Source organism: Eumetopias jubatus, unplaced genomic scaffold, assembly GCF_037043125.1.
Source record: "Eumetopias jubatus isolate StellerSeaLion01/CBP00866 unplaced genomic scaffold, mEumJub1_p1.0 scaffold_8, whole genome shotgun sequence".
NCBI classification, from domain to species: Eukaryota; Metazoa; Chordata; class Mammalia; order Carnivora; family Otariidae; genus Eumetopias; species Eumetopias jubatus.
This window is the reverse complement of record NW_028274814.1, coordinates 96551426-96575697: the sequence shown is the minus strand read 5'-3', so window position 1 is coordinate 96575697 and position 24272 is coordinate 96551426. Positions and strand designations below refer to the sequence as shown.

At 38.5% G+C, this 24272-nt stretch overlaps 1 protein-coding gene across 1 annotated transcript in view; it reads left to right on the top strand.

The window, feature by feature from the left end:
- PTPRR (protein tyrosine phosphatase receptor type R) overlaps positions 1–24272 on the top strand; it is a 240372-nt gene that overhangs the window by 123029 nt on the left and 93071 nt on the right. The window contains exons 3-5 of the mRNA XM_028110864.2: positions 8641–8754; positions 12045–12200; positions 19597–19707. Of these exons, the coding sequence (XP_027966665.1) occupies positions 8641–8754; positions 12045–12200; positions 19597–19707 (381 nt within the window). The remainder of the gene's footprint in view (positions 1–8640; positions 8755–12044; positions 12201–19596; positions 19708–24272) is intronic.

Below are 24272 nucleotides of genomic sequence, written 5' to 3'. Positions count from 1 at the left end.
TGCTACTGTAGTATAAATGTCAAAGTTCTTGCCATCTGGAGGAAAAAAATGTCCAATCTATGTACCATTCCATCTTTCTCCTTTTGTTCTCAACAAAAACTAGTCCTAGTGTTCTGCCTTTTTCTTCATTATATATTTACCCCTTAACCCCCTAAATTCCCAGTATACACTGATAACATGCTGATTTTGGTTTATGAGTATCACCATTTACTAACCCTTAAAAACTCGTTAAATGATCCTTTGGAATAAATGAAAGTCTGTGGAATTGTACGTCATGCACCCATATTTCTACACAGATTTTATTTATCTGAGAGAGAGAGTGCGCACAAGCAGGGGGAGGGGCAGAGGGAGAAGCAGACTCCCTGCTAAGCAGGGAGCCTGATGCAGGGCTCAATCCTAGGACCCAGGATCATGACCTGACCTGAAGGCAGACGTTTGACTGACTGAGCTACCCACGCAACCCGGCCCTGTACTTTTAAATGAGTTCCAACAAAGACTCATTTGGCCTCCTAATGCACCGTGGGCCACATTTTGGGAACCACCACTTGAAGCCCACCAAATATTCCTCAACAACAAATCCAACAGCCTTTTATTGGTCCACATTTTTCTTAATCTCCAGCAGCATCTGGCAGTGTTGACAAACCACTTTTTGGAAACTCTACTCCTGACTTCCATTAACACCATATTCTTGATTTTCCTCTAACCCTTCTCTGTAGATATCCTTACTGAAATCAAGATCCACCAACAAGAAAAGTTTTAGAGCCTTTTTGCCTTCTTCTGGGAAGGCTGGTAGGGGAGTATGTAATGTTTGACCTTGTAGTGTCATGTATTGGTGTTAGAGGACACCAAGAAATAACATCCTTCTCCTTCCTGCCTGAGAAAGACAGAGGAAGCAGCCTGTGGAGATAAAAATGTAGCTTTATTGTTGATAGAACTGCTGGAGATAAGACTTAGGAGCACAATAACAATATACTTCTATAACTGCCTCTCCCTCTTAGGCAAATTTACCCACTAGTCACAGGAATACCAACCAACTGTGGCCTCCTCTAAAGGGACAGAGCCTTTATAACTTGCTTTACCACTTGCAAAGAGAAGACCAGATGTTATGCTCTTTACAGACAAGCAGACCCCAAAAGGAAAGCACAGAGCCCACGTGCCCCAGTATCTCATTCCAAATGCACCAGTTACACAAGACACTTCCCCTCCCCTGGGGAGACTGTGGAGGGGAGGAATTCGGGGATATTACTGTATTTGGACCGCCACCACAAGAATAAAACATCAGGGTTGGGGAGTAAGTGTTTCCTCCTAACATCAGGGAAAGAAGAAAGCTATAGAAATGTGACAGTTATAGCATCACATTAAAATGGATAAAAATTTGTATGATACACACAGGTATATCTAATATATGCATATTTATATTATATTATATTATATTATATTATATTATATTATATTATATTATATTATATTGTCTATGTATCAGAAAAAAGCTAACACTAAAAACACCACAATTTTTATTTTAGGGTAATGGGATAAACTGTTAGGAAGAATATTCACTTCTTTTTCTAATTCTTTGTATTTTCTAAACCTTCTGTCATGAGTATATTTAATTTTTATCATTAGAGAGATAAACTTTAAACTCTCAAATTAGCCACAAGAAATAGACACTAACACTGATTAAGTTTGAATTCCATTTACAACCAACATAGCACACAACTCAGAAAAATTATATTGATTTTGCCTATTAGAAGCAAGCTTCAGAAAGCTGATAAGATGAGGGGCACCCGGGTGCCTCAGTGGGCTAAGGTCCAACTCTTGGTTTCGGCTCAAGTCATGATCTCAGGGTCCTGAGATCAAGCCCTGCATTGGGCTTGGTGCTCAGCAGGGAGTCTGCTTGTCCGTCTCCCTCTGTTCCTCCCCCTGCTCTCTCTCTCATAAATAAATAAGTAATCTTAAAAAAAAGAAAAAGAAAAAATAAACTTATTTTTTCCCTCCTGAATGGTGGAGTGGTCAAACTATCAGAGACATATTAATTACGAATGAAATATAAACCATGTTAAATCGATTCTGTGTGTTTTTGAATGAGTAGGCATTTCAGGTGAACTGCTTAACCAAATATAACCTTCTCAAGAGTAACGTCCTGGTTTTGTAACCCTTTCTATGCCTACCATGGAACCCAGATTCCTCCAATTAGTAAGAAGACAATGTTAATTATGATGATTCACAAATTCCTTCATTCCACAAAGATTTTTAAAATACCGACTATGTGCCAGGCACTGTTCCAGGTTGTGGGGATATATCAGAGAACCAGACTGACAAAGTCCCACACCAGTGGAGCTCACGTTTTAGCAAGGGAAGAAATAAAAGAAACAAGAAACTGTCAGATCGTGATAAATGGGAAATAAAAACACAGTGATGAGATAGGGAGTGCCCAGGTGGGGAAGGCCTCTCTGAGGAGGTGGCATTTAAACTGAAAGCTGCAAGACCAGAAGAAGCCAGCATACAGTAATGTCGAACAACTCTCCAGGGGGCAGGCAAATGCCAATGCCATGAGGTTAAAATGAGCGCAGCTTGTTTGAGGAACTGGCAAAAGGATGGAGTGGCTTGAGGGGGGGATATGAGATGAGGCTCAGAAGAAACAGAAGCCAGATAAAGTAGGGCCTTGGAGGCCCTAATTGAATTTAATGTAATAGAAAGTTGGGAGTATTTTAAGAGAGAAAGAGAAACTGAACTCTTCAGGAAAAATAGATTTAAAAATGGGATACAAAAGAAAAGTTTTGTGTCACTTCTTGTCTGAAACAGTGAAGAGAGAATGTATCTTGTCTAGGGCATCACAAAGAGTGAGCTGGCAGAACTCAGAAGATGCAAGAAGACAATAATAAAACACACATTACAGATATCAAAACCACATTAGAAACAAAAGAAGTAGAACAGATTCTGCTGAAGACATAGGCCCGAGAAAGTTTCAACTGAATAAAGATATATAAGTGGTAAGAGACAATAAGTACTCAAAATAAAGTGGTTAGAAAGACAAAGAATATGTAATTGCACAATTGTTGTCCTTGAAGATGAACCAAAAAATATGTAGAAGAGAAATCATTCAAATGTATAAAAGGAGAAAGTATTTCTAAAACAGAGAATTTAGAATCTGTAGACTTCAAGGGCATGGCTTGCTTCAGGAACTATCAACCCAAGGAAATATCCTGATGAAGTTTTTTAACTTTAAAAATAGAGACTCCTGTGAGATTTCAGACAGAAACAGCAGGTTATCTACAAGAGAGGCTAGCCTCAAGCCGGGGTATTTTTTCATAGCAACTTTCAGTGCCAGAAGGCATTGGAATAATAGCAGCAGAGTTCAAAGGCAAAAAAATAAAAATAAAGACTGAATCAAGAAGGTAACATCCAGCCAAGTTGTCATTTATCATTATAAGCACCATACACATTCGCAAACGTATAAGGCCTCAGGAAATATAGCACTCATGAACCCTGCTTGAAAGAAGCTATCTGATGATGAATTCCAGCTAAATAAGAGATCCATCAAACTAAAGAACTCAGGAAGAAGCTGATCGTGAGCACTGAATCCATTTGAATATTTAAACAACACTACAGAACTTTAAAAATTATAATTACAGAGTGTATTCATCAGTGCAAATAACACTAACACAACCCAATATCTGAGGGACTTAATACAATAAAAGGTTATGTTTAACTCATGTCACTGTTTAATAACAGGGGTTGGGCAGGGTCTCTGCCCTTGGAGTCCCAGGTATCTCCCTTTGTGTGGCTCCACTGTTTTCAGAGTCTTAGGGTCACCCTGGAACCACCCAGCTTATAGACAAGAGAGAAGACAGACAATATATATTATAAATAAGAAATATATCCCTGATATATGAAGTGAAAAAGAGCAAGTTGTGGAATGCTGTGTGTTGCTTAAACCTATTTGTACTTAATAGTAATACACATGTTAGTTATATACATGCTATTTTTGTATCATATATGTAGAGAAAATACTTGAAGGATACACAAGAAATAGTGTTATTTCTGGAGGTTGAAATGAAAGAACAAGCATATTTTTACTTTTTACTATATATCTTTCTGTACCTTGATTTTTTTGTAATAAGTAGGAAGTTTTTATTATAAAAATTTAAACAAAATATAACTAAAGTCCAACATAGAATACTATTGGAGAACTGAAAGATGCAAGCAAAGGAAGGAGGAAGGAGAGGTTATAGAAGCCTGACAGAATGGTCTTTGAGCTGAGGCTCCAAGGAGAAGGAAGAAAGCCTAACCAGTGGTGCAGATATGCACTGACACAATGCAAAAATGGTATGGCGTGTTTATTACACCTTCTGTACAGCTGAAGTATAATGAGCATGATGGAAAGGACTGGGAGGTAAGACCAGAAGGACAGGGAAATTGCAGAAGAAGCTCTCATTAGACAATGAGATTTTCTCAAAGTATTTAATGTAAATAGTGACTAGATTGAGCTAGCATTTTGCACAGATCATTATGATGTCCATGTAGGGAATGAATTAGAAACCATAGATGATTGGCAACCCATGAAGATTCTATTCAAACAGTCTAGATGGCCATGATGGTGTCTGAACCAAGATGGTAGAAATATAGATGAAGATGGATTCAACATTCAAGAGATATTTAGAAGTAGAATAAACAGAACTTGATAATTAATTGGATGTCATGATGGTGGGATGAAGGAGGAGGCAAAAGAATGAAGCCAATATGACTCAAAAGCATGAGACTTCATCCCATTATATGGAATACAGAAATAGAAGTAAATGTGGTCACGGATGGGGAGAGGGGAAAAGGTAAGTTCAGTTTGGGTGATACTGAGTTTGAAGTATAAGTGGAACATTCGCATAGAAGGAAGCAGGTGTAAAATTCTGAGAAAGGTGGGAATGAGAAATACAGAAATAAAAATAAAATACTACCTAAGTAATAACAGAGGACAACACAGAATTGTAAGAAAGGACTGGATAATTGCATAAAATGCCTCTGATGGGTCAGGGTTTTCCACTTGGTTCAATGACATAAACAGAGAAACTTTCATTTTTATTCCTGGAATTCACTTGACAATCTAACCTCCAGCCAAAATGGGGAGGCTCCTTGCCAATAATGTGGAGTTAGAGAGCCCAGGTAGCAATGAGACTCACTAGAGATAGGGCGGATTCCTCCTGAGGCTTGGTCCTGAGCAAGCTAGGTTCCTTAGTGGCTGTTGGGAACTGAGACGGACATCTTTCAGGGGCTTTGAGGACATCTCATCAGTAAGACTGATGGACATTTGGCCTTCCCCATTCTAATGGGGCTACTGGGTGTGGTCCTGACTCTTACTGAGGTTGATTGGATGGCAGACCAGGCTGCATTATATCAAGACAGGTCTAACATTTGGAAACCTGCCACCCTCCCAGGCAAAAATAATCCAACTGTTCTTTAAAAATAAATTGTTAAAGCCAATCACATACGTATAATTTAAACATAATAATGGTGCCTAGATTTAATCAGTTCTACTGGACTGATTTATATCTAAGTTTCATAGGCATCAATTACTTTAGTGGACAATCTGGTGACCAAAGAAAAAAAGTCTTATTACAAAGCAGTATTTCCTCTTGCAGGATTGTGGGGTTGCTGGGGGTGGAGGTGGGGGGTGGGGGGCAGAAACTAGGTCCCAGGTAAAGAGAATTGACTCAGGAATCTCTTAACAAGGCAGAGGCCCAATAAATTTAAATACAGATGGAGATTGAAATCTTTGAATTGTTTAATAGGTTTCATTTTTGTCTGTGTATGTATTTGTGATAATCAATAAAATACTCAGTTGTTTTTGGATAATAATATATTTGCATTATTTACTACTGTGAAATGGCTTAGGATTTGCATTTGGAAAGAGCATTTGAATCTCTTGAAATTAAAAGCTTAAATCATTTGTGTGTTAAATAATACAAATGACTAAATGGGTTTAGAATTCTGACTAAGATTTATCTTGTGTTATTATACGGTAACTTTGAAGTTATGACACTGCTGTTATTGCCATGAAAATTTATATTCTATTATAGTTGTTATGATTTCACATAATAGGATGAAAAGAAGCTGTGCATCCCTAGCATCTATGCAGAAGGAAGGAGAAACATATGTCCTCTAGCTACAGGAATTCATATACTTTGATTTTCTCTGAAATAAAATTCTCGTTTTGTCTAGGATCCTTTGTTTTTCTTCATTTGTACTCATATAGAATGTCTGGCCCATGTTAGACCCTCAAATATGTATTTACTTTTTTCTACTTCACTTTAGCATCACCATTTTATGGGGAATAGTCAGAAATACATGCCAACTTTTCTAAGGCAAGCAGAGAACTGAGGCAAATTATTCAAATGTTTTGATGCAATGAGCCAGATGACTGCAATTTTTAAACTAATTATTTCAGCTCACTTCTTCACTTTAGTTAGGTAGTCTAAATTTCTGTTTCAAGTGTACAGCTTTTGCCTTCTTGGAAAGTTGCCATTTTGAATGATTTTTAATCTTGACTTCCCATTTCACTTCCATTTGCCATTTTAATCTGAGGAACTTAGACTTTAATACTGTTTCCACAGTTACAAGCTTCAAGCTAATCATGGCCCTGGGAATTGAGTTCTCAAGTGTGTATACAACCCCCTTGACTCTCAGTTCCCAGCATCGACTGTTGGCTCCAAATCCTGCCCGTGGGGATCAGGAGCAGTGCCTGCCTCTTTGCCCTGCCTGACAAACACTGGGGTTGAGCCAGGAGTCAGTGCTTCCTAATCAGCATTTGTGGTAACAGAGGAACCTATCTTTGCTCATACAAAAGGAGAGGAGTAAAGTCTCTAGTGCAATATCCCACATCTGTTGACAGCTTCCACAGCCTTGCAGAGCCAAAAGGAAACTGTTGGACAAAAGGAAGCCTTTGTTTCTCAGAACCACCAGGTGGACTGAGTTTTTCTTAGCTCTTGGATTTTTCCATAAAGCATCTTTCCATAGAACACAAAGCATGCTTGAAAGTATAGTGTTATCCTCATTACTGCATTTCCAAATCCAACTCATCCTTCAGGGTTGAGCTCAAGTCTTACTTTAGGTATTTATTAAGTTATGTTGTTTTATATTAGAAAGAATTTTAGTCTATAGAATAGTACAGAGAATAATATAGCAGACAATTATGTACTAGTTGATGGTTTTTATTTAATAAAAAAAAGTATCACTGATGGTGTTGATATAGCTTTTCTACCTACCCCCAACATAATTCTCTTTTCCCCCTCTCCAGAAGCAAGTTATACCTTATCATTGGGCCATTAGCTAGAGTTTTTAAATGGCTGTGCCCTTTTCTGGATCTCAGTTGTTTGCAAGGAGTCCAATTCCAGCTTCCTAACATGACCAACCTCTATGACCTCTGACCCAATGCAAACATTAAAAGATCCTAAGGTATAAAAGCAGTCTGGAGCTTCAGCTGGGTCTGCCATTTTGACTGGGAACCATTTACCTCCTTTGACCTCCTCAACTCTCTCTGATTCCTGTAGCATTGAGCATTTGGTCCAGTTTCCAATCACTTATTTTGTACTAACTTTATGTATAGAAGCTGTAATGTTTCCTTAAAAAACAATACATTCTCAAAAGCAGTTCCATTCTCCTTTTACAACAAACAGTGAAAAGGTCCTCTGAGAGTTTTTATACCACAGTAGATTATGCTTAAAAGCAATCTCTTTATCAGAGAAGTGTGCACATAGAACTGTATTTTACTTCATAGAATAGATGCTATTGCAACCATCCAGCAGTCAATGATAACCAACTATGGTCAAGTTAGTGAAGTAAGTATTATCAAACACAAGAAATGCATAAAGATTTGGTTTCCCCATCTTGCAAAGTATCTAGCTCAAATGATTCTGATGCATTTTTGAAAGTACCTTAACTAGTTCATGCTTTAAATGTAGTAACAGCACCCATGGCTTCAATAAAGCCTATATTATTAATTTTGTAACCTTTATAACTCGATTTGTGTTTTAGGAATTTTTAAGTATTTAGTTGTCTTTTTTCCCAAAATAACCTGAAAATTAAGAGTGTGTGCCCAAACACACTCTTGTGAATAACAACTGTTTACCTTATTACCTTACCAAATTATCAGTACCATGGGCTTCTTTAGCAGAGTTTGGAAATGCATTTTTGCACCTAGTTCTTTTGCCTTGGACTGGCAGCCCATGACCATATAGAGGAACTGCCAAGTCTGGCATTATGGAACTTACACAGCATGTGACTGTGTGTGAACACAAATTAAAGATGTCCTAAGGCTTGGATTACTGAAATGTAGTTGGCCGTATATCCCATTCTGTCCTCTGGACTGAAACTAAAGACCGACACATATTTCAATGACATTCCTCAGGAACTGATTATTCATTTGCATTATTTATTATGACTAGATAAATCGCACCATCTTTTTGACTACCATTATTTAAAATTTCACATAAAATGTCCCTATAATTTTATCTCCACTAAAAATGCCATAAAGCACCATGAGTATGAATTTATCAGTCACAGAAATTGTTGTGGTCGGTCATCAGTCAGGAACTGAATGTCTTGAATGACAGATTTATCGTAATTTTGATTTTTTTTTCCTTTATTTTTCAGACCCTGCAAATGGATGTAAGCCGACTGAATATAACCTTGCTTCGGATCTTCCGCCAGGGAGTGGCCGCAGCTTTAGGGATCTTACCCCAGCAAGTGCACATCAACCGCCTCATTGTAAGATGCCTACACTTTGCATTCCCAGAGTACAAACTTTGATTTTTATTAAAGGCTTCGATAATAAAGAATATCCATGCTATAGTTCTATCACCCACGAGCCAAATCTGGCATGCCACCTGTTTGTGCAAGGAAAGTTTTTATTGGAACAAGCCATACCCATTTGTTTCCAGATTGTCTATGGCGGCTTTCCTGCTACAATGGCAGGGTTGAGTAGTTGCGACCGATTTTTGGCTAAATTTAAAGCTACGATATTTGCTGGCTGGCCCTTTCCAGAAAAAGTTTGTCAACCCTCTCATAGTTCAAGGCGAGCTACTACCCTGATAGGTGTGACTAGAGAGGCTGAAAATACTTATCTCACAGTACTCCCAAAATATTCTCCCTAAGAGGGAAAGCTTCTGTATCAGTGAAGACTCTGTCTCCAGACAATAACTATTAAAACCCTTCAAGTGTATCAGGATGAAGGATAGTGAATGCACAAGGCAGAGGATTTCAAATAAAGAGTAAAGAAGAACCAATCCTTAAGGATAGCAGCCCAAATGGAATGCAAGAATAGATAAGGCTGGGGCTCCTGGGTGGTTCGGTCGGTTAAGCATCTGCCTTCAGCTCAGGTCGTGATTCCAGGGTCCTGGGATCAAGTCCCACATGGGGGGGGGGAGTGTCCCTGTCCCTGCTCGGTGGGGAGCCTGCTTCTCCCTCTGCCTCTGCCTCTCTATCATGAATAAAAAAAAAAAAAAAAGAATAGATAATGCTGAAAAGTCACAAGAACACTTAGATTGGGTATCTCAGGTGGGGACAAGGTAAAACTGAAGGATCTTTTGCAGAGGCCCACTTCAGACCTACCTGTCAATCCCCACATTATTTCTTTCCCCTTCCCTCAGTGTTTGGGAACCTTGGTGTCATCCAACTGCATGCTCCCATCTGCGCGTGAAGGTGGGTGTGAGCAAATGGCAATGAAAGGCAAATTCAAATCATAGGGTTTTCTCTTTGTAAACAGCTGATCACCTAAGGTTCCTCTGAGAAGGGACTCTGGGATCATCTTACGTCTTACTGTATCTTCTCCTTGCTGGAAATTCTGATGCTCCTGCTTGAGCTCACCTTTCCCTTTCATCTGTATCTGCACGTTCACCCATGGAGAAGAATTTGCTTTTTATTTTGGTTTAGAGCTTTTGTTTCTCTTCATTTTTCCTGCGTGTGGAGAGTGAGTTGTTTCAGACCCCATAATAACTTTTATTCTGTGAGTCAACTACTTCTTGGGACTAAATAAGCTTAAAAAAAAAAACAACCACAAAAGTTTTTAACACAGTACCGTTGAAGAGTAAATACAACATTCCCCAATATCCCCAAAGAGCTAAATTGGTTATTTTTATCCAGGGCATAGCTGGCTCAAGTGAGAAGACACAGGTATTATCAGTGTCTTAGATCTAGACCTAACTTGTGTATGTGTACTTAGATACCTTAGATATACATTTAGGTGCATAGATTTAATGAGCATAATGGCTCTTTGTAGGGATAAGAGATTTGCCACACCCAGGGAGGTATATGCTCATCCTCAGAGAATGTTAGTGGCATTTATATATGTCTGTTTCTAAGAGCAGTTATTCTAACAGGGGGGAGCTGTGACAATGCCAAGGGCAGCCGAGCACGGTGATTAAGAGCGCATGCTTCGGAGGCAGACGGACAGAACCAGCTTGGCCATATCCCAGCTGTGTGACCTTAGGCAAGCCACTTATGTTTCTTCATTTGCAAAATAGAGATAACCATCATACCTATGGTCCTGGAGGTGTTTTGAGCATTAAATGAGATAACAGATTTAACTACTCAGGAGTGTGTCAGGCACAAAACGAGTGATCTGTTCCTACCATTGTTGTTATTAGGTCAGAAACTATTTAAATTATTATAAACATGTTTTACATCAGCATTATGCTATATTTAGTCATTGTCCCCTGCAAACACAGAAATGGGATTTTTTAAACTTTATTTTTTTTAAAGATTTTATTTATTTATTTGTCAGAGAGAGAGAGAGAGAGAGCACAAACAGGGGGAGCGGCAGGCAGAGGGAGAAGCAGGCTCCCCACTGAACAAGGAGCCCGATGTGGGACTCGATAGCAGGACCCTGGGATCATGTACTGAGCCAAAGGCAGACGCTTAACCGCCTGAGCCACCCAGGTGTCCCCGGAAACGTTTTTTCTGGATTGCTAGTACACTGATACCGCATTTTAGTTTATGTGCTGCCAAACCGAGCACGATACTGCATTTTATAGCTGGCTGAACTTCTGATAAATTGCATTGAAAGAACATTTTCTAGCATGAGAGAACTCCATGTATCAAAAAGAAAAGACCAACTACAATTCCCTCTGTAAGTGCACCGTGTAAGTTGTAAAGGAGAATCTGTCAGTGACAATGTCATTTTTGTGTGGTGTTTGGTTTTTTGTGTGTATGTGGCATATCAGCCATTTATGGTAAGAAATCCTCTGTTTCCATTTCAGCTAATGAGGTAATAATACTAACAGGTAACACTAAGAGGAAAGTATCTTGATATTACTGCACAGCATATGCATTTCTACCAAGGATAGATTTTATTTTATTTTTTTTAAGATTTTATTTATTTGAGAGAGAGAGAGAGAGGGAGAAAACAGAAGGAAAGTAAGAGGGAGAAGCAGGCTTCCCGCCAAGCAGGGAGCCCGATGTGGGGCTTGATCCCAGGACCCTGGCCAGGATCATGACCTGAGCCCAAGGCAGATGCTTAACCGACTGAGCCACCCAGGCACCCCCTCCCAAGGATAGATTTTAAAAGTATAATATACTTGAGGTGAGGGACAGGATCAGGGAAGCAACTTCAAAGCTCATCTAGCATCAGCTTCCTTAGTTAGTCCAGCCTTCGCACTGATACAAGTTATAAGAAAACTATATGGAGTGGTGTGATATCTAATAATTGTACTGTTATATCAGATTTTATTTAATTCATTTGATTTTTAAACGCTTCTTTCAACACAATTAGTCTAGGAACGTCTGAATGATGTATTTCAAAAATTACAATATGGAGTGGCAATTAAACCAGCATCCAATGAAATATAAAGTTACAAATCTTGAAAGAAAGCCGTTGGAAGATTTCAGCTTCGGGCTGAAAATATTAAGTGTGCCAGATAACTAGCAAATGTGATCTCCAAGAAGCCTTTGGAGTTTCTAGGGTTCTAATTTTCTTTAATGATTCTAGAGAAAAGGTGAAAATATTTCCCAAAGCTGTTTAAAATGTCTATTAACATACATAAATAATTTGCTTTTACTAGGGAAAGAAGAACAGTGTTGAACTATTTGTGTCTCCTATAAACCGAAAAGCAGGAACTTCGGATGCTCTGCCGTCTGAGGAAGTGCTGCGTTCACTTAATATAAATGTTTTACATCAAAGTTTATCCCAATTTGGAATTATAGAAGTCTCCCCTGAGGTATGTTGTTCATGGACTATTTCATTTAGAAATGTGCACAGTTCACATGACATGGTAACTTGATCCCAGGAGGCGTTGAAATGAAAGCTGTTTATTGTGTGTTATTTGATAATAAAAATCTCCCCGAGGGTCAGAATTCTCTGATCTTCATACTAAATATGTTTATTCCTTAAGGAAATTTATTTTCACATCAACGTTCCACTCTGAGACACTTTCTTCTCTAAATCTTTTTGGCCTTGTAAATTATTTTGACTTATCCAGTAAACTGTGTCAAAGAAAAACCATTTGAATGTATTTGTCAGTTGATTGTTTGAAACTGAAGTGTCAAAGAAAAACCATCCTGTTATCTTTCTTCCGTAACAGGTATACTCCTCACTGCCTTCATTGTCAAAATGATCACCAGATACTCACCTTTGTCCACAACCTTGGAATTAATTGGAAATGTATTTTTGTTTGTTTGCTTTGTTTTGTTTTCCGAGGAACCTAATTTTAACAAATGTGGATAGAGTCTTCATAGTGTTTTCTAGTTTTGACACTTTTTAACTTGCCCCCACCGTCTCCACCATCCTCACTCCTGAATAAATTCAGTCCCTGTTTTTTGTTTTTTGTTTTTTCTTCTTCTGCTTCATCCCACTGTAACAAACTCGCTAGAATGATCATCATCCCAAATATATGTAATTAAATCCACAGAATCATAGCATCAGACTTCGAGGGAACTATGTGAACATTTTATAGATGCAGAAAGTAAGGCCTATTTGACATGAAGTGACTTCATCAAAGTGACAAGCAAGTGGAGTATAAAACAACATTTGACATTTAGACATCTTGATTCCTAGTCTCTTCCCCTTTGCAGGAAAGCACAATGCCTCTCATTTCAGCAAATATCACAGGTGTGGTATAAAAAGCTTTGATACAAGACTGAATTTGAATCCCAAAGCCAGCACTTTAAGATGCGTGTGACCTTGGGCAGGTGATTTAATCTCTGTGAGATTAATGTTTTTGCATAGCCTCAGCCTCTCTGAGCCTCATAGTTTCTTCCTTTCCAAAATGGGTCTAGTTAAAAAAAAAAAAAGGTATAGTCTTTATCTTACAGACTTGAAATATGAATTAAATTTTAGAAATATGTGTGGAAGTCCTCACCTAGAGTAGGCACCAAATACAATTTGAATGCAGGACAGTTTTTTTGTTTTGTTTTGTTTGTTTTTTTAAAAGATTTTATTTATTTGACAGAGAGAGACACAGTGAGAGAAAGAACACAAGGGGGAGCGGGAGAGGGAGAAGCAGGCTTCCCGCCGAGCAGGGAGCCCGATGCGGGGCTCGATCCCAGGACCCCGGGATCATGACCTGAACCGAAGGCAGACGCTTAACGACTGAGCCACCCACGCATCCGCGGGACAGTTTTTTTATTGGCAGAATGAAAACGTATCTATTTCATCACCGAACCATGACGATAACAACCCCCTCCAGCTGCTCCTGCTGCATTAAGTTTTGCTCCGCTTCTGTCCTCTCCGTGCCCTGCCCACCCCCCATCGCACACACACGGGATTTTTCTCTCTCTCGTTCTAAAAGCAAATCTGGCCATGCCCTCCAAACGTCATGATTCTTCTCTGGCTTCCTAATGCTATAGAATCAGGTCTGGATTTCTTAATATGAGATAAGATCCTTGGTGCACGGGGCTTTCTAATGGCTGAACAACATCCTCCTGGTTTGTGCTTCAGCAACTTCAGACTCAGTAGGTGTGAGGACGCCCGCGTGCTGTCTCTTTCCTCCATGCTTTGCGCATATGTTGATCCATCTGTACAACTTTCACAGTTCAAGTTCAGGCTACTATATAGCAAAGCCTTCTCTTGTGCCATCACAGATGTGGGTGTCTGCTTTGTGTTTTCATTGAGCTTAGTGCAAAAATCCCTTATTCCACACTGTAGGTTCCCTGAGAGCATGTGCCATTTCGTTTCATCTGTTCTCTCAGTCCCTTCATTCAGTACCTGGAATATAATGGGCACACGAACAGCCAAGCATTGTGCTAGGTAATATCCACAGTTGGACAAATGAATGAATAAACAAACAAATAAATAAATAAAATATGATTTTTGCTTTCAGTGAGTTTGTATTCTAGTAGGGCAAATGAGACGTAAGCAGCTAAGGAGAATACAGGAGGAGGTATAGCTAACATTACCACACTGAGCCATAGGCTCTTTGAGGAAAAAGAGACCACCTCCTGCTTCGGAGAGGCCAGGGAAAAGGGTCCCTATGAGCTGCAACACCCGAACCCCTCACCAGCCCTAACTGCATGGGACTCTGAAGGGCCTCCCTTTTGTATCAAACCAAACCCCATTTCCATATCTAGGCCCTCGACCGGCTGCCTTGCATACTATCTTACTCAGGACAATTCTTTACATTTTAAAAAGACCATTGGGTTAATTTATTCTTCTTCCTGTAAGCTTTCAGCGAATATTATAAGCTTTCCTGCCTGTTGCTTTATTCTGAGTTTAGATACTCTTCTGAATGCTTTAGAAGGAATATGGCAGCTTAGTGAGTCATCCGGATTTGCGAACCCAGAGAAGCTCGCCAAACAAAAAAGCTAGTTAAAATCGAGTGTTTGTCCTTCAACACACCTCAGCCCAGTGAAGATGAGGATCTTGTCACAGAACTATTAACCCACAATAGACCACAGGTCTGTACTGCACTTGAATAATGGAAGTTTATTCAGTGGTCAAAATGTGATATATTTTATGAAAATGTAGGAATTTAGACATTGAGGAAATCTAGAAAATATTACATTACAGGAGACTAGGAAGTATTTTAATTGGATAGAAGAGGCATTTCATTAAGGACAGATGGATTGTTTGAGGCTTTTGTTCAGGCACTTCTAGAATGAACCCAGCATTACCCTCTGACCTGAAGCTCTAATGCACAAACAGGAGAAAACCATCTACTGTCATGGGGAGCCTCAGCCACATATAGTCCACAGGGGCACTGCAAAAGCATTTATTGATATTTGTTTAAGATGGTGATGGTGTTCTGTGAGCTTCCCCATGTCTTTATTCATCTTTGTCATCAATGTGTGATAACAGCTTATCCCTCAACCCATTCTTTCACATTTTTATCCCCAAATTATAGCTATGCTGTAGTAACTAACATGTTTATTAACAGAAAAAAAAAGAATACTGGTATTTTGGTTTTTCATCCTTTATCTGGATTATAGAACACTGTGAATGATGTCTCAAAGCATCCTTTTCTAAACTTATATTAGTTACTTTCAGGGAAGGATGTGTTTTCTGTTGTTGCCATTTCTTTATTTGCTTGTTTTGTTTTTTTAATTAGAAATGACTCTTGGGAAACAAAAATACCAAACAGAGAATTACTTTTGTTTATTCATCTTTTTTCACTTTGAATCTAAGTTTTTTGGGGAGAAAAGACATTATTTCTCATATATTTTTATGACGTAGAACGATATAGGTACTTCGAAATTATTTTGTTATAAGATGCTTGTAAAGATGACACTAGACTTCCCGTTGCCTCTTAAGTTAAAGCTTAAGGAAATAAAATGAAATTCATTATTTTAGCTTCTATTTTTAAGTGTTTTTATAAAATTAATTTAAGATTTTTAATTAATTTATCAATTAAAAATCTATTGAAACAGTAAGTTCTACACTGATAATAAAAAAATGATTTTAGGATTTGCCTTTATTTAATTGCCAATTATTCCCTCTTGAACGGGTCTTATGTTTCAAAGGAGAAAGTACCTTCTTTAAATGACAGGCCAATGTGCTGAATGATAACTTTCGTGGAATATTTCCGAAGAGAAAAAAACACACCAAATAAACATGTACCGTAACCCATGAGTATGGTGAGTGTTCGTTCCTTGAAACTGGAACAGGAGCCAGGGATTTAAAGAATTATTGTCCTGGCCCTACAATGCAGAGGAGGAATGCAATTAATGTTAACATGTGTCAGATCATTCAGAACGAATTGTTCACTTTGTGCACAATCCAGTGGAAGTTGGGCATTTATCGAACAAAATTACATTGTTGTAGGATACACCTCATTTATCTGCCTAATTCAATCAATTAACCAGATAATTTATAATATTTCCATTTCATTCTTATTCTGTGTGCCTCATCTCCTCAAAAGATTTAGCTCCTGAAGCCTCTGTATCATCTCTCCTAGCATTTGGGATGTCTTGGGATCAGATTTTTTTTTTTTTTAAACCAACAAGACAGCTATAGTGCATCAAATTATTAAACAGGATATAGAGAAGCCGTGTTATGGATAGAAGATTTAGCTCCTGAAGCCTCTGTATCATCTCTCCTAGCATTTGGGATGTCTTGGGATCAGATTTTTTTTTTTTTTAAACCAACAAGACAGCTATAGTGCATCAAATTATTAAACAGGATATAGAGAAGCCGTGTTATGGATAGAGGAAACTGCCCAAATTTTAAGTAATAGATTAAAACAAAACCCAGCAATTTTTTTTACTGCAACAAAGTTAAAGGGCAAAGCGATGTAGAGAGGTAGCTATAGAATAAGAGGTAAAGATGATACAGTGGCATTGGGCTTGACCTGACCGTGGAGCCTCTGAATTATTGAACCCTCAGCCCCTTATGTAAAGGTTAGATTGGAGATTCATGTGGATTATATTCTTTTGACTTGTGGGATCTTAACTACAAACTTTTCCATTTATTACCTTGTCCTTATCAATTTTTTTAGATCTCTGTACAAATATAGTAGTGCTCAGAGTAATAGCATGACTCAGGAGGAAATCTATTTACCAAGAAAGTGCAGTGACTAAGTTCTAGGAGTTCAAAACATGTGCCTTTCTAACTAGGAGTGGGGGTGTGGGGGTAGGAGGTTAATTCTTCCTTCAGCACCGCTTTGGTTAAAAGAGAAAACAAAACAGATTTGTCTTAAGCAGAAAGGAGCAAGTTGATATTCCAGGAGGTGTCGAACTATAGCAGAAAAAAGAAAAAGAAATGAAGCAAATCAGGTTAGGAACACAAAATCTCTTTCCACCCACCTAACCACCCCTTTTAATCCAAATTTTACATGAACTAAAGCTCCTATCCTCATACTTAAATTTGACAAGTTTAGGCTGCCTACTTGAAGGCTTAACTAGTTTGCTTTTATGGCAAGCAATAGATGTTATTTAGTTGCCTGTAAAAAAAACTCATTTCCATGTTTATAACTGATTTTTACAAGAGTTTTCTTTTCTGTTAGTTTCCAGCTATGTTTATAGAGGCGTTGTATTAAATATGATCTGGCTGAGGTCAAAGAGTAAAAGACAAGTCACCACTTGAATCCAAGACTTCCTTTCCAGCAGGATACTTAGTTTCTTTCTTTCTTTCTGTTTTTTTAAGATTTTTTCATTTGAGACAGAATGATACAAAGAGAGAGAATGTAAGCAAGGGGAGAGGCAGAAGGAAAGGGAGAAGCAGACTCCCCACTGAGCCCGGAGCCCAACGAGGGCTCGATCCCAACAAGGGCTTCATCCCACAACCCTGAGATCATGACCTGAGCCGAAGGCAGCCGCTTAACCATCTGAGCCACCCAGGTGCCCCAGATACTTGGTTTCTAATCATGTCGTTGAGGAAGTATTTTCAGATTCTCCCTCAACTTACCACTTACATGTTTTTAGAAGATACACAAATCAGGGCGCCTGGGTGGCTCAGTAGGTTAAGCATCTGCCTTCAGCTCAGGTCATGATCTCAGGGTCCTGGGATTGAGCTGCTCAGCAGGGAACCTGCTTCTCCCTCTCCCTCTCAGCCCCCCCAACACCCCCATCATGCTCGCTCTCTCTCTCTCTAAATAAATAAATAAAATCCTAATAAAAGATATACAAGTCATTTATTGTATCTATGAATTTGTGTCTTAGAAAGTAGGCAAGATGTTATGGTGAGCATATCAGTGTTTTATAAGCAAAGGAAATAGAAACTTAACTCCTTCAGGTCATTTTTATAATCACAACTGAACTCTAAGATCCTTTCTGTTCTGTTTTGTTCAAGTCCCCAGCAGCACTCACTTGAGTTCCAGGATAAAAGTAGTTTCTTTTAAGGCAAATATTCTTTTTGTCTAATTTACAAACATTGAATGTATTTTATTTTTTAAAAAGTCTTGAAAAAATAACAATGATTTCAAAGTTCAGACACCTACAAGGACAGGTTTTTGTTCAAGGCTTTTTTTTTTTTTTTTTTTTGAGACAGCTATTGATTTCTCATGATCCTGTGGGTTGACAAGGATCGGCTAGGTGGATCTTCCACGTAGTAGAGGCTGAAGTCACCCCGGTGGTCACATTAAGCTGGGCGCTCATCTGCGCCCATGTGTCCATGATAACCTCTCATTCTCCACAACCTCTCTTCATGTGGTTTCTCATCATTCAATATCCTGTTGCTCAATTCTTTCTTAATTGTTGGAGACAAGATCCAAGGACAGACAAGTATTCTCACTAAAGGAAATAAAAAGCATACTTTAACAAATTGGAATTTTAGAGGCGTGGGAGCATTTGACTTGATTTAGCATTTATGTTTTTCCTAACCATAGACCATTTGGTTTCAAAGTGAAAGTTTCCTTAACTATAAATCTATAAATTTCACTGAATTATAAAATTTAATTGCATTCTAAGATGTGATACTAGTAGGTATAAATCTAAGACATTCATTCACATTATATTCAGCTTCCTCTCTACCCTTTCACCCACTGAGTAGTAAGCCAAAAAATTTTAAAAGCATAAATAAAACTATTTATTTTACGTTTTATCACCAAACAGTTCTGGACTTTTGATGTTCTCTGTTGCCTTAAATAAAATATAATACCCTAACAATGTGTATGGTTGAGGTGAAATTTAATCAGATTTTGACAAAGTGGACCGCATTTCAAGGAAAAAAAAAAGATTTGATGAAAGAGAAAAAAAAAACGATGCCGACATTGTTGCTCTGTTTATAAAGGCATCATGAGATTTTGTTTGCACCTGTTTCACTTTTGTTTAAAAGTCAAGAGCTGCACGTAAGCCAGGGTGTTGGTGTTGTGGGAGGGGACTGAAAACAGAGTAAGGAATGCCTCAGAAAAAATTTCCTCAACACAGAAAAGAACAGAACTCTTTTACTTTATGAACCAGGTAATTTCCAAAAGAGATTGGTGGAGGGATGTTTACGAAGTCCAGGACCCAATGTGGCATGTCAGGCATGCTCACTCCTGGACACGAGATAAAATCATCTCTTAATGTATACGGATGGCAGTCCTTGTCTTAGATCAGTTGGAGAAGCAGCTCTGGCTGCGGGGGATGTAGGTGTGTTCTACTACACTGAATGGAATAAAGCTAAAAATATGTTTAGTTTCTGATAAGAACGCCATTCTCCTCAAATTCTCATTTAACGTCGGACTTTCTGTTTTGCTTTTAAAGAAAAATGTTTTACAAGGGCAGCATGAAGCGGACAAAATCTGGAGCAAAGAAGGATTTTATGCTGTTGTCATTTTTCTCAGCATCTTTGTTATTATAGTAACGTGTTTGATGGTAAGTGTGCTTCTTTCTATATTTTATCCCTTACCGAGCCACTGTTTATTATTGGATACACTGCCATTCAAATGAATGCTGAACAACCTGGGAACAGAAGCAAGGCTACAATCCTGTTAGATTGGGAATATTCCTATCTGACAGTGATAGCTAAGGAAAACCTATGGAATTACGGATTCTGACCTGCAGAATAAGGCTGTAATTGCAATGAGGCTGTTAGTAACTTGATCAACCTCGGATGAAGCTTTGGGAGGTGATTTACCCAGGTCACTGGAGCCCTCAAAGTCAGTAAAGTCTCATGGGCACACTTTGGGCTTACTTTATTTATTATTTTATATCATCTTTATGGAACTCAGGAAAAATTTGAAAAAGAAACATGTCTTAGGGGCAAGACTATGTCTTTAGTAGTGGTTGATTTCCTTATTTTTAAAGGACCTAGATAGCATTCTATGAAATTCTAGGCATTAAAAGGAGATGATTATAGGCTCAAAGACCAGATAATTCACTGTCAACTAAATTTTTAGGTGAATGAATACAAAAAGTATAAAAGTATACACTGCAAATAGCTCCCTAAATTACAAATTACAAGTGTGTAGCCTTTAAAAGTATTTTTCTAATTTAAAAAAAAAGGAACACAGAATAAACCCACTAAACTAGGACTAGGCAGTGCTATTTGGTATTGAATGAGTTAAAAGATCCTTTTCAAATACAGTGGTAAGATTTTCCTATTCTTTTGAAAATTCTGTGATGTAATTTAAAATATTTGAAGTTTACAAATGGGTTTTAATATATTTTTTCCTTTGTGCTATGTTCTTTTTAATTGTATGCATTTTCAAAAATATTCCTTCTTAGCTTTTAAATGTCCCCCCAAAGACATATTACTTACTGTTTCCACAACCAACAGTGTTGCTAAGTGTCTTATTGGGTTTTGTTCATTTTTGCTTCCCCTGCTGGGAAGGGGTTTATGTTAGAAAGATTAGGGCTTAGGTGGGAAAGACAGAGGCTGTGTAGGTCTAAACTTGAAGGATATAAAACAATTAAGGCCTTGGATAGGGTGATGATGGGTATATTTCCTCGAGTCTAAATGTAGGAAGTAGTAAGAACATCCTCAAGCTTCCATCATCATGAATTCAGAGGCATCTGTCTCCTATGAGAAGATTTGTAAAAAGAAGATTTCTAAAAATTGTGACACAATAAACAAAAGAAGAATTTAAGAATTGAATAAGAAAATCAGTTTTTGTGTATTAAATGGTGGAGATTAGGGGAAAAAATTTTAAGGAGACAAAGCTGGACATTTTAGGGAAACTGTGGCAGAGACCGTGGGACATTTTTTAGTATTTTAGAAGGTGTGGGTTTTTTGTTATAGTTAATTGCACTTTAAAATATCTGGTTCTTCTTTTCCTTAATACAGGAAATCTTGAGTGCTGTTTTCTCTCTCATCAGTCACAATTAGAGTGTTTTTCTGCTTCACAGATGAAAAGATGTGAGGAAGAGGAGAATAGAATAGTAGCCGGTGCTCAAAGTAGAGATTGTTCAGGCAGGAAAGGGATAAGATTGAGCAGAGCAGAGGCAAGGAGGGAAGTGGCAGAGCAGAGTTTGCTCTTACCTTGTAGGACACGATCCAAGTTCTGCCTCTCTAACTCAAGGAGCCCTTGCATGTCCAGCATGACTGGAGAAATCCCTACAGGACATACTGGTCGCCTGGGGCAAAGGAGCTGTCATGGCCACACTCTTAACCACTCGAGACCAGAGAACAACACTTATTTTCCCAATTTCTGCAAAGCACCAATGTAAAAGCCAGAAACCCAGATAAGTCTGCTCCAAAGTTACTGGAACAATTCGAGAAAGGAATGTTTCAAAAGTATAGGTGATTGCTCTCTAGTGGGTTGACAGGTAGATTCATCCAGTCATTCAATCCACAGTTTCCTGCAGAGGATCCACTGTGGACCTGTGGTTGGTACTGTGGCCAAGGAGAGCACAAGACAGACAGGATCCCTATTTTGTGGGGCCTATACTCTGGAGGCAGACACAGACAATAATTAAGTTAGTATTTTTTTTAATCAAATAGTGGACATATGTATGATTCCAAGTATTTGACCTTCTGGAAAAGGCAAAACCATAGAGACAATGAAGAGCTCAGTGGTTGCCAGAGGTTGCAGGGGAGGAGATGAAGAGGTGGTGCACAGCAGAGTTTCAGGGCAGTGAATCTGTTCTGTATGACACTGTAGTGGTGAATACATGACATCATGGATTTCTTAAAATCCATAGAATTTGCAACCCCAAGAGTGAGCCCTAATCTAGACTAGGGACTTCAGTTAATTATATCAATCCTGGCTCATCAATTGTAACACATGTAACCACATTAATGCCAAATGTTAATGGGGCAAATTTTCTAGGTAAGTAGGGGAGTACGGGTATGTGAGAACTTTGTACTCTGCTGTTTTTCTGTAAACCTAAAACTGCTCTTCAAAAATAAAGTCTGGTCATTTCTTTTTAAAATCAAATACTATTCAATGCCGCGAAGGTATACCATAATAGTGAGTGAGTGGTACAGAGCACTTTTGAGACTTCCAAGACATGTGAAAATATGGGGAGAGGGCGTCGCAGGCAGAGGATATGGTGGGTGGAGCTGCTGGGGTAGAAAGAAGCTACTCTGGGTTCAACAAGAAGGGTGCAAGCTGAAAGTTTTAAGCAGAGCTTTGATGTTATTTGACATGTGTATTTACCAGAGCAGGCACTCTGCTGGTGGAGAGTGGTTGGAGACAGAGCAACAAGGTGAAGTATGTGAGCAGGAGGACTCTTCTTGGAAGCCATTGTGTTAGCCTGATGACAAAGATGATAATGGCCCAGAGTAAGGATGGCGGTGGAGATGGAGAGAAGTGAACAGTTGAGATTTATTTGCAGATGGAAACAACAGGACTTGCTGTGTACTGATTCTCAGGGAGAAGGAAAGAAAGAAATTAAGGTTGATTCCTCTTGTATTTGGCTGAGGACCTGGGTGATGGAGCTCCCATTTCTTAGGAGAGGAATAAGTTGGGGGTGGGGGTAGTGACAGAAGCAATTCTTTTGATGTGTGTTCCAGTCGTGCTTGAATAAATGAAAGAAATAGAACAATATCTTTCAAACACAACCTTAATTTTTTTAAATATTTTATTTTATTTATTTGAGCTGGGGGAGGAGTGGAGGGAGAGAGAGAGAAGCAGATTCGTGCTGAGCGTGGAGCCCGACCTGGCGCTTGATCCCCCAACCCTGAGATCATGGCCTGAGCCGAAATCAACAAGAGTTGGATGCTTAACCGACTAAGCCACCCAGGCGCCCCACAATCTTAAACTTTAATAAGAAGAGGTCACTTTAAGAAATTAACAGAGAAACCAGCAGTACTTAGGAAGATAGAAAAATACTACCTACTAGACAGGATTAAGGTGAAGTTAGGTTTATCTGATGCAGCTATACCACTGCTAAGTCAACAGTTCACATTTAGGGACTTGTCAAATGTGATTCTCCAAAGTAAGTTTACCTGCGTAAATGTTCAAGTGTTTTTGATAATAACCTTGATTTAAAGTAAGTCTTTTAACTTGGCTCTCTCAGTAATAGTTACGCTATCACTTCTGCAATTTTCAAACACGTAATATTCCGATTCTGTTTCCCATAATTTTGTTGATTCCATGGCAGAGGAAAAGATATAGCACAGAATTTTCCCCCTGGCAAAAATTATATTTATGAGAGATCAAATGCCATTATTTGCATCCAGCCTTCTGACATACCACAGAAACAAAAAGCATATGGTTTTTCGTTTTTTAAAGATGAAATTTTATAGGTAGATTGCTGTGATGGTGGATTACGTGTGCTGTGTAACGATAACATAAGGCTTGGCAAAATTTTTTAAATGTGGCATATTGTTTACTTTCCTTAAAATAAAAAAAATGTATGTTGCCAGGCATAAAATTAGACATGCATGACATTTTTAAACGTGTGACTTATTTAGCACCTCTCAAATGTGAATCTAGAGTGGGTGGAGCAATAAATAGACAAATACGATTTTCCAAGAAAAAAATGTGTGGGCAATTTCCAATCCATTCAGTCTATTTTAGGTGGAGGAAATTTATTACTGAGAAGAATTTGTTATTAAACTTCAATCAACAATAGAAAGGACACCATTTATCACCGAAATTAAACCTTCCAGTGTACTTAGAGGTTTATTACGAAGTGCAGAGGCATGTATGAGATATAGGTAGAGATGTCTACAAGCTAGATCGCTTCCAGAAAGCAATTTTAGAAAATACATGAAAACAGCTCTTTGGGTCAACAAAAGTTCTGGCATGTTGGACCCGTAGAAGAGCCATCCATCCATATGCCATGCAAAGAGTTTTTCTAGTCATGGTCTTGGTAGGAAGGAAATCCTGAGGCAGGAAATCCTATGTCAGAACATCCTATGTCAGGGGGAGTGAGAGAAGAGGTGTTGGAATTCAAACCCAAATCTGTCTGGATTAAAAGTCTGGGCTCCTTACCATGATTCCATGTATAAAGGAGTCAAACTGTGATTTCTTTAAGTCCTCACACTCTGT